The sequence below is a fragment of the Lissotriton helveticus genome, chromosome 10, assembly GCF_964261635.1.
Source record: "Lissotriton helveticus chromosome 10, aLisHel1.1, whole genome shotgun sequence".
NCBI classification, from domain to species: domain Eukaryota; kingdom Metazoa; phylum Chordata; class Amphibia; order Caudata; family Salamandridae; genus Lissotriton; species Lissotriton helveticus.
The window spans coordinates 868,125,022-868,140,592 of record NC_136071.1 but is presented as its reverse complement, the minus strand read 5'-3'; the positions used below and the strand labels follow the sequence as shown (position 1 = coordinate 868,140,592).

At 41.4% G+C, this 15,571-nt stretch overlaps 1 protein-coding gene across 1 annotated transcript in view; it reads left to right on the top strand.

Annotated features, from left to right (window-relative positions):
* DNAH11 (dynein axonemal heavy chain 11) overlaps positions 1–15,571 on the top strand; it is a 3,642,058-nt gene that overhangs the window by 2,109,358 nt on the left and 1,517,129 nt on the right. The window contains exon 50 of the mRNA XM_078663510.1: positions 10,953–11,192. Coding sequence (XP_078519636.1) covers positions 10,953–11,192 — 240 coding nt within the window. The remainder of the gene's footprint in view (positions 1–10,952; positions 11,193–15,571) is intronic.

Genomic DNA, 15,571 nt, shown 5'->3' with positions numbered 1-15,571 from the left:
TGCCATTCGGGCAAATAGAATTTTGACGGAAAGGTCTCCATGGAAACTGGATTTCAAGAGTAACCAATGAGAATATTTTCGCATCAAGGCTTCAGTATCTTCTCTTCTGCACACTGATAAGGGCTGGACATTTTCCAGTATCAGCACATATGGGGTGTTCTCGGGTGGCAGTTGCCAAGAACCTCCTTGTACGCATACAGGATCAATTGAGTGGACCGGGCTCTTTGTGCTGGGCGTAGCCATGTGGTTTGTCTCCATTTTTGGATGATTTGAAGTGGGAATTATACACTGTGTTTCTCCACAATATGCTTTACCCCGTATGAAATTAATTTGCCTGTTTAATGGGACCCTGGGTGTTGGTAGTGGTGTTTGTTCTGGGCCATGGCACTCAGATGGTATTACTTGAATGACCTGAGTAAGGTTAATGATGACTTGTTCCAGCTTATCTTCGATGTTATTATCTTTTCCTCAATTTTTTTGCAAAATTCTTTTAGCACGGGATCCATTTTGAGAAAAAAAGTCATCCATTTGGTCTTTCCCTACAGTCCTATGTCTTTGTGCTCCGATATCATTTTCTTGGTTTCTCTTTACTTCATCAGGCAAGTCAGTTTTACTCCTTTTCTGGCCAGCAATTATGATCAGTCTTTTCTTGGCTTCCCTTCTCTTTTTAAGTACGGGGGAACTTGATAGAGAGATGTGTCTCCAATCGGTGAGTCTTTATTCACGCTAGCTGACTGCATCCATGGGTGAGACTCTTTATTTGACTCAAAAACATGGGAAGTCTGCTCTTTAGCAAGCAGACTTGCAGTAGAAATTGGAGTTGGAACTGTGCACGTTTTCTTACCACTGTTCTCAATTGTCACTGTTGGCTCCAAGGGTGGTTTTTTAGTCAGTTTCTGAACTGTGTCTATTCTTTCTTCTAATGTTCTAATTCTGATTCGATGGCACTCATAATATGGAAATAAATTGTTTGTTATTGTTGGCTAGGTGGGGGGTTGTGCACTACCCTTACTCATTAAAAGGACAATTTTTATTTTACCCATAATGGATTTGGGCTCAAGCGCTCTTAACCTTCTTCAGATACAGTGCTTACCCCCACATGAAGGCTTCAAATTCTCCAGCCAAGAGGGGTGGCCCTGCCTCTTCTGGCCAATGAAAGGCAAAGACACACCGCGTGGGGCAGCAGGCACTTTAAGTGAGATGTCAAAGTCAAGCCCCTCCTCTCTAGGCAGCGGTATCCTGGGGGACGAAGCCCCACCCTAAGAGAGAGCAGAAATGCCGGTGGAAAGAGCTGTAACAGTAAATTGTGTCCTGCGCTGTGGGGGGGATGATTGCAATGTAAGCGTGATGTCATAGTCAAGCCCCTCCTCTCCAGGCAGCGGTATCCTGGCCGACGAAGTCCCACCCTAAGAGAGAGCAGGAATGCCGGTGGAAACCAGCAGGCGAGCTGCAGCAGTAAATTGCGATTCTCCTATTAACATGACCAGAGAATCTGGGTTTCATTAAAGACACGGAGGCTGACATTATGCATTATCCTTTAATAGCAACTCACACAGCCGCACTACATCATAAAGGATAAAGTTCTAGAGTTAACAACACTGAACAAAGGATGTATCCAGGAGATGATCTGCCTCTTTTAAAAGCGGCTCGCCAGCAGATAAGTCACTACTTCCTTTCTCTCCTTACTTTCAACAATTTCACATTATATTTCAAGTTTTATGATAATTCTATATGTCTTATTGCTAATATATGCTTATACCTCTCATATAATGATAATTCCAAAGGTTTTTATTGCCAATATGATGATAAAATGTCAATTTCGAAATGTTTCAATATGAATATGATGCCTTACTTACTCCTTTCCTTTTAGAGGTTTTTCACTTCCTTGTTTCTCTCCCGGTGGTGGTGGTGCTGGTTCTTTACTCCCTCTCCCACCCCCCTCCCATGGACTTCCAATTTTCGGTCGTCCTTCATCTCTCAACGATCCTTTCCCCCTGCGCGATCGCGCAGCAATTTCCTCACTGTCCGCCGCTCTCCCGCCTTGCCCCCTCCTTGCTCACGGCGATTTTCTCGCTTCCTTAAAAATACACGCAGCTTTAGCGGAAAGCACGTTAGCAACACCCGCGTTGCGTGCCTCCTCTCTTATGCGACTTTCCTTCTCTCCGGCGGCTGAGCTCGAGCACTCCTCGGCAATCTGTCAGCCGCCGTAGACACTCTTTGATTGCGCTTTTCACGGACTCTTGCCCTATAATATTACAAAACCCCGTTTTTACCTTAATTAACCCTTTTAGTCCTGCGTTGTGGGGGGCTGAAGGCGCTTTAAGCGTGATCTCAAAGTCAAGCCCCACCTCTCTGGGCAGAGTTTTTCAAGTGGGATGAAGTCCCACCCCAGGAGAGAGCAGGAAAGCAGGTGGAAACAAGCAGAACAGCTTCAGCTGTAAAGCAAGATTATATTCATCTTTATCGAACCTGAAATTTGAACTGTAACATTTTCGAGGAGAAGTAATATCAAATAATTTATTATAAACGTTTTCTTCTCCCTACAGATTATTCATATTGACATGTACTAGGGTGTAACTTAAATTTACTTTACTGTAATAATTTTTTCTTTAACCAAGGCTACAGCTGTTCCCATTCCATTAGCCTGAATGTTTGTTGTTTTTCTTAATACAGTGGTCTTCCAACCTGGGAATGCATAGCAGCATGTCCGAGTGGAGCATCAACCCCTCATCAATATTGACCTTTCTTTGCACTATATGGTTAGAGAAAGGGGCAATGCTGCAGTGATTAGAGAAAAGCCATGCAACGAGACCTTCAATGTTTAGTGTATTTCCAAGTGAGAGACTGGTTGTGATGGCTGGAGATATAGCTGCTTTAAAGAGTGAATTGGTAGAGACACTCCTCAACCTATTTAAAGGACCTCTGATCTCCATTATTTCAGACTGAACACCAAGCAAGGGCACCACCTTGCTGCGCCACCTCTAACAGATAGCAGCGATACTAAGGAAGCAGAAACTAGCGGAGAACAATAATCAATAAGATGTCCTCAATGGTGCAAACCAAGTCTATTTTCCAAGCAATGTACCTGTTCCCCTCTGCTACATTTTCCAAGTGAACTACATAATCGTGGATGCACTGCTGATGAGATTCTGAATCTCCAGCAGCAACTTTAGAGTAACTTCATAAATCAGTTGTGAGAGTTACAGGAAGCTGGCACAAGAGAGGGAGTGACAGCAGTCAGTTGCAACCTGCCCAAGCATAACTTCATTTGATCAGGAGTGAATGAGACAAAATGGCAGGGGGCAAGAAAGGGGTACAAACTGGGGAGGAACAGTTGCAGAGGGAACTTTCCCTTTGGAGGAAGAAAAGTAAGGCAGAAACTCGAAAAAGCTCAGTGCAAAGACTAGGTAAAGTAAATTTATTATGCATGATTAATTAAAACCGTTACATTCAGAACATTAAAGGTTCATTTCAGAGATTTTACATAAATAAAACAATTTGAAATAAGGTACAAAGCAGGACCGGACTGGAAACCAAAACCGGCCCTGGCGAAGTGCTCGTCTGGCCCCCTCCCCCGGGGGTTGGGGTGCCGCCGAGCCTATTCCCTGGGCCGGTATTCACGGCCCAGCAACAAAAACAGCCACCGAGGGCCCGAAACCAGCCCCCACCCATGCGGCCCACTGGGGGATTGCCTGGTGCCCGCTACGGGCAGTCTGGCCCTGGTACAAAGTTAAAAATGCTTTTATTTTGTGATTAAAATACATAAGTTTGCTTTGAATGTGTTAGCACCGCTGGTACAGATTTACAGGCCTGTATAAAGTAAATTATGGAAACTTTCAGATTAAATCTGTGGAGTGGTCCAATACCGCATCTACGACACTCTATAGTAGTTCTTAACCGTTGGCAGCAGGTTTTTTCAATCTCAGTGTTGTCAGATCGAATAATTTTGTAAGGTGACAGTTTAGCTGCACTAAGGTTGGATTAAAGCACAGCATCACTGCCTGCCTACAGGACCTCACTCCACACTGGGTAAATAATGGTTTTAAAAGTATTTTCCGGATATCATCTAACTTCTTGCATATGTATATGATGTGGATCAAAGTTCCGGTATCTTTCGCACACAAACGACATAGCTGGTTGCCCCCTCTTCCTTCCCATGGTGGCAAAAACGGGTTGATCGGACCGACTCCCAACCGTAGCCATAGGAATTTTTCTTTGATCACAAGCTTGGATCCGACCTTGAGGTAGGGCTGAAGTTCAAGAACTTCATGCAAAGACTAAATTAGCTGTGGGGTAAATTTGTGTATTTTGCCTTTGTGTAACTATGTGAAAAAAAAAAATACACAGAATTACATGAAATGCAGTTCTGGCGTTTAGCATAATATTTTAGCACACAATGCTTCCTCGTGTCTATTGTGGATGTTTGATCCAATTTTGCTGTAAAGAAACTTAGCACAAAAAACATAAATGCTACAAACAGCCATTCATGTTGTCATTGTTATTGCTGTTCCCATATTCATGCACTATAATTTTGCAGTGAATGCAGCATAATTACATGATGTGGTGTAATGGTGGTGTTTCAGGAATTAAGTGTAACAAGCATGAAGTAAAACTTTAAAATTATGCTGATGTAACTGAAATTTCACCCATGTTTTGAATAAATACTTAAAATGTCAAGGCAGGAGAAGGTCTGGTCTAAGCAAAGGGGATCCGTTTTAGAAGATTATCTTGTTTACTGAGTGAGTTGCGGTGACACTGTCATTTTGTGGTTGTGTCTTTGTATAGACTATTTACTGATTGCTAATTGGTGTCTGGTGCACTGGATGGGTGTGAGGGAGTGGAACCACCAGAGTGACTTAAAGACAGACCTTATTTCCTGCTGCCTCCCTGTGTTGATTACTGAAGTTGCTTGCTGTGTGGACTGCAACCCTGAAAAATGGCCACAGTTGTCATGGTGCTTCTCACCACTCAAGAAGTTTTCCAATGCCATCTCTTCCCCAGGGACAAGGCTGTGTCGGTGAGTGGGTATGCATCATTTGCAATGGTGTATGTAGGACAAACGCATTAGCACTTAGTCTTAGCCATGGAAGTAGGCTGAACTATAAAATACACCCCACTGCCACTGAATAAGTGAGCAACATTTTTATTACAGCACTTTCTAGGAATATCCCCATTTATTGCTTACACCAAGAAGTTTCCTTCTTTACTTCATTATTTTCCTCCTTTCCATGTTTTTTCTTTCCTTTTCATTTTTCTTTCATTCCTAACAACCTCCTTTCCTTGCTTTATTTTCTCCTTCCAGCTTTCTTTCCATCTGTACCTTCTTCTTTCCTCCCTTCTTTTTCACTCAAATTATTGCTGAAACTAGTTTATTCGGCATCCCGCCAGCAGGACCCACTGCAAGTTACTCTCCCAATTCATTCTGCCAGACGCGTTTCAGGATTCTATTCCTTTCTTCAGTGGCCTTGAAACTGGTAAGTGAAAACCGCTGCTTCGCGCACACCTGATAAGTAGCAGCACCCGCCATGGTGGGCGTGGCCTCAAGGGCTTCTGGGTGCTGTAGTGCGCTGCCCTTGAGGCGTTTGGCAGAATGAATTGGGACAGTAACTTGCAGTGGGTCCTGCTGGCGGGATGCCGAATAAACAAGTGTCAGCAATAATTTGAGTCTGTGAGTCTTCACTCAAATTGGTGGTTCCTGTTAGTTTTGGATAGTTTGACGGTCGACCCGGTCGTCGAGTGAAGCCAGCCGCTGTTTGAAGCGGACCGGCGGCAGCATTAAGCGGTGTTGCCAGAGTCGGGACAGAGAGCAGCAAGAGCCTATACAGGAGGTTTGAACTGCATTGCTTTTCGACATCCACAAAGCGGGGCAGGTCCCCAACAAGACATTTACACCCATCTATTGTGATTATTCTGGATTTGAAAGCGCATCCACTGGGAGTCACGGCAGCGCACTACAGCACCCGGAAGCCCTTGAGGCCACGCCCACCATGGCGGGTGATGCTACTTATTAGGTGTGCGCGAAGCAGCGTTTTTCACTTACCAGTTTCAAGGCCACTGAAGAAAGGAATAGAATCCTGAAACGCGTCTGGCAGAATGAATTGGGACAGTAACTTTCAATGGGTCCTGCTGGCGGGATGCCGAATAAACAAGTGTCAGCAATAATTTGAGTCTGTGAGGCTTCACTCAAATTGGTGGTTCCTGTTAGTTTTGGATATATATATATATATATATTCAGAAAGGTGTATTAATTTTCTATAATAGTAAACAGCAATATCATGTACACACTAGGGACCCTCATCCATAGAGTATGTTTGGTGATGATGTACAGAGGTGTACACAAGTTAATCATTGTTGGCCCTATTCACTGAAAGGAGAAAGTGTAAACAAATGAAGAAAAAGAAAAGGAAGTAGAAGTGAGAGAAGTACTCTGGTACATTCCAGATTGGATACTGGTGTAACCTTACCAGTCCCTAGTATATGGTACTGAGGTACCCAGGGCATAGGCAGACCAGGGGTCCCCCATGGGCTGTATTATGCCACCCATGGGAGACCACTCAAACTATATTTACAGGCATGGCATTGCTATTGTGATTATGTAGAACATTATCTCCTTATTTGTCTTTATCCAGTGATGATCTGGATTTTAGGAAGGAGATGTGTATATCTAATTCATCCAGTTTGTCCAAGAACGTCTTTAATTTGTTATCAGTCCGAAGATACTTGAGGATCCTTTCAGTTAAATTCAAAACCTTTATGGGTCTTTAAAGGAACACTATACATTTCTGGTTCTCAGTTGTGGTCGGAGTGCTCAAAAAGGTTTCCTAGTGTCAACACTTGTGTTATACTTGCCATTCATTGTCTTTTTGCCTCTGACCCTCTGTTTTTGACTGTGAGCTGCCTTTTGCTGGTGTTAGGATTCTGGGAACTTTACTAATGCTGACCAGTGCAAAGTGCAAGTGCTCCTTGTCTCAAATACATGATACATTGTTTCTTCATGATTGGCATATTTGATTTACTAGTAAGAAACTATTACAGTGCTCTGTGTGTATCCAGGGCCTGTAAATAAAATGCTACTAGTGGGACTGCAACACTGATTATGCCACCCACAAGAGATGCCTGCAAACATGTCTCAGACCTACCGTTGCAGTGTCTGTGTGCACAATTGTTTTAAACTGTCATTTCGACCTGGCAATTAGACAATCACAGACATGTAACAAAAAAGAAGCCTGCCTATGTACAATATGCACAGTTCCCCTTGATCCAATTGATAAATCATATTAGTATATTCCAGACCACATGATTGATTACAAAAAGACCATTCTTTCTAATTATCAAGTGATTCCTATTCAGGAACATCCCATATGTCCCCCTTGAACCTTATGTTTTTATAATCATTTGATATTTAACTCAGGTCCCACTTCACCGATTACAAATATTTCATATGGTGATTCAAAAACATACCTCAATATAATATTTTCATGTCAATTCTTTCTTTTTTTCAGCCCTGATGACGTCCAAGAGTGGACGAAATGCATAGGCAGGTTTAATTGATGAAATTTGTTGGATCAATCTTTATGCTTGCATATGAAATACAGAATCTTTTGCAACAAGGAAAGTAAATAAAATACAGAACATATTAAACAAGGAAGTTTACCTGTGGACTGAATCATTAGTGAAGTCAATAATTGATTGAGAACACCAAATAACGACATAACGCTCCTTTCCAAGAACAAATGTTTGCATATGCTTGAGAACTTTTGTTGTCATTCAGAGAATCATAGATGCATACTTTTAAAGAAAAGCCTATAGTATATGTAGGAGAAAAACCACAAGAGCTTGCAATAAAAATCAATGAACATGGCTTGTAAGCTTAAATTATCATGAAACTAACCATTGGGGAATTAGAGTAAAAGTGTGCTACATGACAGAATGAAAATAATTTTCAGTTAATATATAAACATGGACACACATATAAGTACTCTAAAAAAGTTTGAGTTGTGCACCAATTGGCTCTTCATTAGAGTGATGAATGCTTTATTCATGATTATATGAGGCTGTATTTCTTTTGATTATATGAGGCTGGCGAACAGCAAAAGCAGTCTTTAGGCCACACCTAAAAATGTGTGCAAGCAGTTCTCGCACAACTTGTTAGAAAAGTTACTGTGAGGCTCTCCATGCGTTCCAGTAATGATTTCAAATTAATTGATGCAAGGGTTGTGGTGAAGGCATGGTGGGGATTTACTAAAATGAATGCAAAGACTAGGAGTGGATAGGCAAATCAAGAGGTGGGGAGAAATGAAAGAGTGCACTTCTGGAGCAATATGAGGTTATGAGAGGGTTCTCTGCATTGGAAACTTCCGAACACTGCAGGACGTCCGGTTAAATTACCCCATTTGGAGACATCTGGACATATTTCATGGTGAGTGCGGCGACACACGGGGACTCCAATGGCAGTATTTGGGCCATGTTTATTCAGGCCATGTTTAATCGGTTACTCTTAAGTTCTCTGGCCCCGCTTAGTTATGTGAAGAGACGGGACCCTTTTTTGATAAATCTTGAGCCTTTCTGATCTAGGCTCCTGTGTAGCATGATACCGATTAAGAGGTAGGGAGGTACCCCTCGGGCCCCATATGCCTGTGTGTTCTTCCGGCTTGACTCTAAGGCTGATATTAGCTCGCTATCAGACCTTACTGAGCTGATTCCATTTGGGTGCTTTGGCCTGCTTTGTTGAATAGAGTGCAGGTTCTATATTAATCTGGTACATGTTCCGCCCGGTGTGGAACTAGGCTCTTTATAATATCTTGCAAGAGTCCATTCCTGCCGCCTGTTTCCAATACTCTTAGGCGAGCCTGGCTCCATATTTAGCTGTGGTCTTCCGGGAACTGCTCCTGTTAATTTTAGACTTAATATGGATTTAACCATTTTTATGCACCGCTGATGGTATAATGTTGTTTGAGACCTAGCTAAGTCCTAGTTGATCTCCTTTCAGAGATTTGAAACGCCTCCACGGACTAAACTGAAGGCCGTTCCAAGTGTACTTTACCCTTTGTCTCCCTATCCTCTGGCATGTGCGACATGGGATAAGATCCTACTAGAGTACAACGCAGGATTGCCAGTAGTGGATGCGCTAGGTAGGTATCTTTCTCCTGGATTTGTTGAGAATTAATCAGGCTGTATGGTATGCCCCGATACCTTTGGGTCTGCCGTTTTTTAGTAATAGTGTTTATACTTTTTACATACCCCTGGTGAAGCGTCAGTTACGGGAACCTGTAGTAATTTGGTCCCTTGAGGACAAACTTCCTTCCTTGGAATCGAATGTGCCCTACTTCCATATTGGTATGATATCCATCTAGGCTTGTTTAACCAGTGTAGCATGTTTTAATTCCACAGAGCATGGGGCTTTACTCTAAACACATTAACCTATGGCCTACCAACTCTCTGGGATGTGGATCTCTGTTAGTGCTGTCATATATTTATTGTTTAGTTTATCATTTTTTCCTATTCTGACATCTCACCCTTTATTCCTTTATATCTACACGGGTATTTTCGGTTTACCTTCATTTTTATCCTGACAAAAATGTTGGGCTATAATGTAGTGAGTCCTCTTTTGTGAGTTATGTTGTTCCCCTTTTTTGCAGTTTATTCTTGACATGTATTTTGAATTCTGAAATCAGTTAATTGATTCTTTCTGCCCCTTGGACAGCCATGTTTTTGTTTTAATTGATAAATTACGCAGTATTGTTTTGCTGAACCATGTGCATGTTCTCTTTGCAGAGTAATTTGTCCCACTGTGCCCACTGTGATTTGTACATCCCAGCCCTGATGAAGGTGTAGCCCCGGCTAGGGCCATACACCGAAACACGCGTCGGCGTTTTCTCATTTGGGGATATTTTGACTGATCTCTCTTCCATCTCCCCGATGACTTGTGTTTAATTGTAACATCTAGATCAGCCTGTGGCTGTCATGTACTTTAGATATGTTGTCTGTATGTGGTATGGAATGTATGGAATTGCGGTATGTATGTTGGTTTGAAAGTTATGTATGAGACTGGTATGTGGGACTGTCGTGATATACAATGTTTTGATTTGTAAGAAAAATGACTATCTTGTCTGATATTTATATATATATAACAAAGTGCGTATCATGTAATAAAATCTTTATATTTTTGTATTTAACTGTTTCATGACTGTTCCATGGGGCTGTTTTGTAAACATCAAATGACCTCTTAGTTAGGCCTTGATTGAAGTTTATTGGCAGGTTTTTCTGTGATTTTATGAGAGGGTTCTCAACCAGGACCATGGCACAAATGTGTTTTTCTTCTGCATTCCGTCAATGAGAATCCCCAGTGTTCCTCCTCCATCCACACACGCAAAAAAACAACTACATCCGTCCCTTCTTACATGAGTCTGAACTCTAGAGTGAGATATGGGACCTCATTTTTTCACTTGATTTTTTTGTAACTCATTTGTGTTTGCTTTGATGCAAAGATGCCTCAAATCATCTTCTTGATCTCATGTGACTTTGTAAGGTTACGTCAACAAAGAGGCCACACCAACTTTGGAGGACCCAATACATTGTGTCAACAACCCCTGACTGTGGAAAGAGACTTCCTGTTAACATATTGTACATCTCCACGGTGTTGCAATACTTCTTAACCACTACACTGAAGAGCTACATAATATTAAGTAGTTCATCTTCATTCAGTAATCAGACTAATTCTATATATGATGGTACTCTATGGGTATATTGTGACCTAAACAAGTTTTGAAATGGAATATTAACATGTTTTGTTAATATTTCACTTCATACATTTCTTAAATATATACTATTCACAAAGGAAATATGATTATGAAATGTGGATGTAAATGTTAGGTGTTTGGTTGTAGCTCACATGTTGTTCTTATCCCCATCAAGCAAATATTCTGTTAACTTGCATTTACATTTTTTCACAGAGACATTTTTCCGTTTTTGCTGTCAACTTTCCATCAGCGGATGCCCTTGAAACGATCTACAGCAAAATCCTGGGTTTTCATTTTCAGCAGCATTCATTTAGTGCCTCTGTCCTGAAGAGTGGCCCATCCATGATTCAAGCAGCAATATGGCTCCACCAGAAGATGGTTCAGAACTTTCTTCCCACTGCTATAAAATTTCACTACATCTTTAATCTTAGGGATATGTCCAATGTCTTCCAGGTATGTTGTGCATGCTGAACAACCATGTTCAAACAAATCATATCTCTTATTTGGCAACTTTTTATTAATAAGCCAAAAAGCTTTAATTCCTGAAGGATTTGCTTTTCGGAGATCAAAAATAGAACTTTGTTTTCTCTTCGGCCATTAACATATCAATAGTTCCCATTGTAAATGTGTTCTCTTTTATTCCTCATGTACAGCTTTCACAACGTGTGTCTTTATTGTTCTTGATTGTTTACTGCACTTGGTGATTTGAAACGTTTGATTTTACCTGTGGAACGACAGACTAAAATTGTTGGTTGGCCAGGGTGTCTGCAAAGGTGCCATACATTTGTTGCTGTGAGTTTTCTCTCCTTTTCAACGTGAATCTCATAGAAGCTCACATTTAAGATATAGAACCTAAATCTGATTGCAATAGTGAAAATCAATGGCCTAATTATAACCAATTATAGTGTGAGTGACAGCAGGAACTACATGAAAAAACAGAAAAATATTTCCCTTGTTACACACCGGAAATTATTTCTGATCAGTTCTTTGTTAAGTATGTCATTGAGTCGGGCAAATGGCAATGTCACCGATCTAGTTCCAAATCCATCATAGATCCTGATGGTTTGGATTACAAGTGTAGGGAGGGTGCTAAGCACTGGATATGTTTGGACAGTTGAGGTGGACACCATGGTCGAGATGACAAGAAAAAGATATAGAGGAACATTCACTGTGATAACTTGTAAAACTTCTTAAGATCAATGTCACTAGAAATTCTTTCTTAGTTACATATTATTTTGTAGGACAGATTAAAGTCTCATATAGCATTACAAAATGGTAAGTAGTTCAAATTTATGATTATTTACACAATGTCTTGTTCACTTGTGGATTCGTGTTTTATACAAAACGATTCCTTTCACATCAAATTATGTATCTTTGGGAGCACATCTGTTTAGAGGCTTGGATTAAAAATAAACAATATTAAACCCAAATGACTCTAAACCCTTAACACTGCCTGTTTCACCGCATAAAGTTAATTTTTTTATTTATTCATGTTTCTTTGTCCTTCTAATCAGACCCACTAGAGAAGCAGAGCAATGTATAAGATGGCAGTATTTTGTAGAAAAATAGAGCAGAAATGGCACAATGTCTACAGCATATAGTAACATTAAGTGACATAATAATTAGGGGTGGGCGGTAACCTCCACGCTGCCGGTGGAATTTGTGGAGTTTTGCTCCTCCACTTGGAGAGCGGAGTTCATCAAAAACAGTGCAATCCACAGCGTAGCAGAGTTTACTGCCCACCCAGTGTGGCTACTGTCAATAAGAATGTGCACAGCACCAGATTAGACGGGGCAGGATGCTGCATTGAAGCCTTACCTGCTGTGTACCTGGAGGATGCCAGGGGTCACTGTAAACTGGGTTGGTATTGGTAAACCTGTATGTTTTTGATGGGTGTGCCCTGGACATGTGAGCTCTCGCTGTTTCCATAGCAGTAGCACCAGAGTGCACAGTGCGGGCCCAGCACAAGGCATGCGATGGCAGCCTTGAGGGCCTGGAGCGTCAAGAGACCTGCACACAAACAGGGAGCATCTCTTAGCAATGTTGAAAGGATATCTTTGCCCTTATTGTGAGTGCAGTTTCATCAGCACACCACTTCCTTGTGCTGAATAAATTATTTGCCGGTTACGGATGGCGCGCACCAACACGGAAGGTGAGTCTAAGGGGAACAAGGACAGTGCACATGGCGTGCATTTGTGAGCCAGACTGTGTACATCAGTGTGTCATGTGTGTTTACAAACATTTGGTGTGATGTGGTAATGTCACTCCGCTTTCACACTTGTACAGTGGAAGAAGCTCTGTGTAGCTTACAGAAAGTGAAGTCTAAAGGGCTCTTTACGGTCATATTCGGCAAGTATTCCCACTCTTGCAATTCAATTTAGTACTTGACTGAAGTGAGCGACATCGGTGTGTATTTCGAAGGGTTACAGGACAATACAAGTACAATGCCTTTGAAAGAAGGTGTGCGCTCATCAGTTGTACAAACTGTCACATTTAGTGTATTTCAGGGGGGAGTATTGCCAAACCCATGGACTGCATTGAAATGCCACACCCTGCTGGCTCACACAGCCTTCCACTGAGTCTACTGAGGTGGTCTTTCACACTTGATGACTTGTCTTGCTGGGCAGGAGAGGCCTGTTAGGGTGCACAGGCACACACACTTGGGCTGTCTTTTCCAGCTCTGGCTCTCCCAGGGCCTAGCCCTCTGCAGACCCGGAGCAGCTACAAGGCGAGTATCTGTCTGTGTGATGCCCGCCATCAGCCACCAATAACTGGACTAATCCTGTTAAATAAATCTCAGAAAAATCATCATATGATCACATCTTACTAGGTTGTGCAAAATATAAGGCACCTGCTGGAGTGCAAAGTTAGTAACAACCTCTGGTACTAACTGTGTTTCAATGATATCATGAAGCCACCTGGTGGGCAAAGCCCCAGGCATGACGGTGATTGTAGCAGCTACTAAAACGTACACCATAAAGCAGAGTGAGGATGCTCCAGAGGGGAAAAATCACCAGCGTGTACCTGGCAGACATGGTTTGGGCTACTCTGCAAATGGCTTGGTTCCAGCTCCCCTACCTGCAGTCTCGACGTTGCTGCTTGACAGCTTTTTCTGAATCCCTGTTTTGTTAAACCTTTCCACATTGGGGGTGGCACAGTCTGCCAATCTTGCACCAGCTTGTGAGCGGTGGGCGGCAACTGTGGAGGCGAAGTGGCTGCAATTGGAACTAAACAAACAAAAGTGAACTAAATGCAAACAATGGTCGATTGCAGGCATTACAGGATGTACTTGTCTAAATGAAGGCGAGAGAAAAAGTAGTTTTGAGGGGTGGGCAGAACTCTGCGGAAACTTTAAGCAATTCTGTGGAATTCCACTGAGACAATCTCCATGTGCTCCTCTCATCTCTAATAGTAATCCAATACTACGTGGGGTAGCAGGAGCAAAAGCATTGTTTCAAAAGCTGGTAGCCCACAGTGGTAGCAAATGGTGAAGAATAGCCAGTGTTGAGTCATGGGAAAGGAACAGAATAGACTTAATTGTCTTTGTATTCATATCAATACTCAAGAGCTGTTATGTTCATTTACATTGGGAAGCAGACCTAAGGCCATCAGATCTTTGATGGATTATTTACTATCACTGCATTACGTTGGGTGGCTGATTGCCAGCAAGGATACTACTTGGCATAGTTAAAAGTAATAATTGAAAAGTAGATCTTTGAGGTCTTTTGGGAAGTTGGAGTTTCAAATCTTATGAGTACTCACTGCAAAGGACTGCTTTAGGTTGCATGCTTTTTGAACAGTAGAGTTTCCAGGAGGAAAAATTCTCCACTTAAGAGTGAGTGGGAGCCATCTCAGATGACTAGTTTCGAGCCTATGTTGTTGCTCTTTTGTGAATGGTTTTGATGATGATGCAGATCAGCTAGGCCAAGCTTGTGGGGTGGATTTGAAACCACTTTAGGATAATTAGGACATATGATATAACAAAAAGTACCACATTAAAATCACTGCAAGACTTGCACATTCTGAAAAGAAGACATGTTATAAACAATGGTAAGTTGACAAGAACACCACCTAGAAAGGATACATATCATGAGAAAAACCTAGAGACAAACCTCTGAAAAACAAAAATAGTTCAATAAAATGTAAAGACAAACACCACATTGATTAAATCATTAAATCACAATATACATAGAAAAACAAGAGTTCATAAAGACCTTCATATAAAGTTTTTCAACACATGTCTCATCTGCCTTATGAAGACAACTGACTTCCTTATAATTTGCAGTGTCCTCACATTCATATGTTTTTTATTTTCATCTAATTCTGAACAGACAATGATGGATCAAGACAAATGTACAATGGTGGATAAAGAGCTCGAAATGTGATTCTTTCTTCTGCTGTAGCTCCAGAGACCTCTTGTGAAAATACCACATTCTGACCTATCCAAACTATAAACTTACTTTCCTTATTCACTGATAAAAATCTTCATAAAATGTTTACATTATAGGATACGCCTAATGATGTCTCTAAATAATCTCTCTTTATTTTAAAATTTGAAGGGTTTTTCAAACAAGCTATTTTCTCACTATTTATATTCAAGAAAAACAACTGTTCAGAACCTTTATCTTCCTCCCAAACAGCCTCAGATTGTTTCTTCTGTTCAAATTTTCCAAATCCTCCGGTTCACATTTAAAGGATTCATTCCCAGTGCTCAAAGTCATCCATTTTTCCATCACATTTTGTACATTACTGATACTCTTTTCTACCTCTATGAATCTGTTGTCAAGAATTTACCGCTTCTCTTCAGTTCTTTGCGATACGTTATTTGCCTC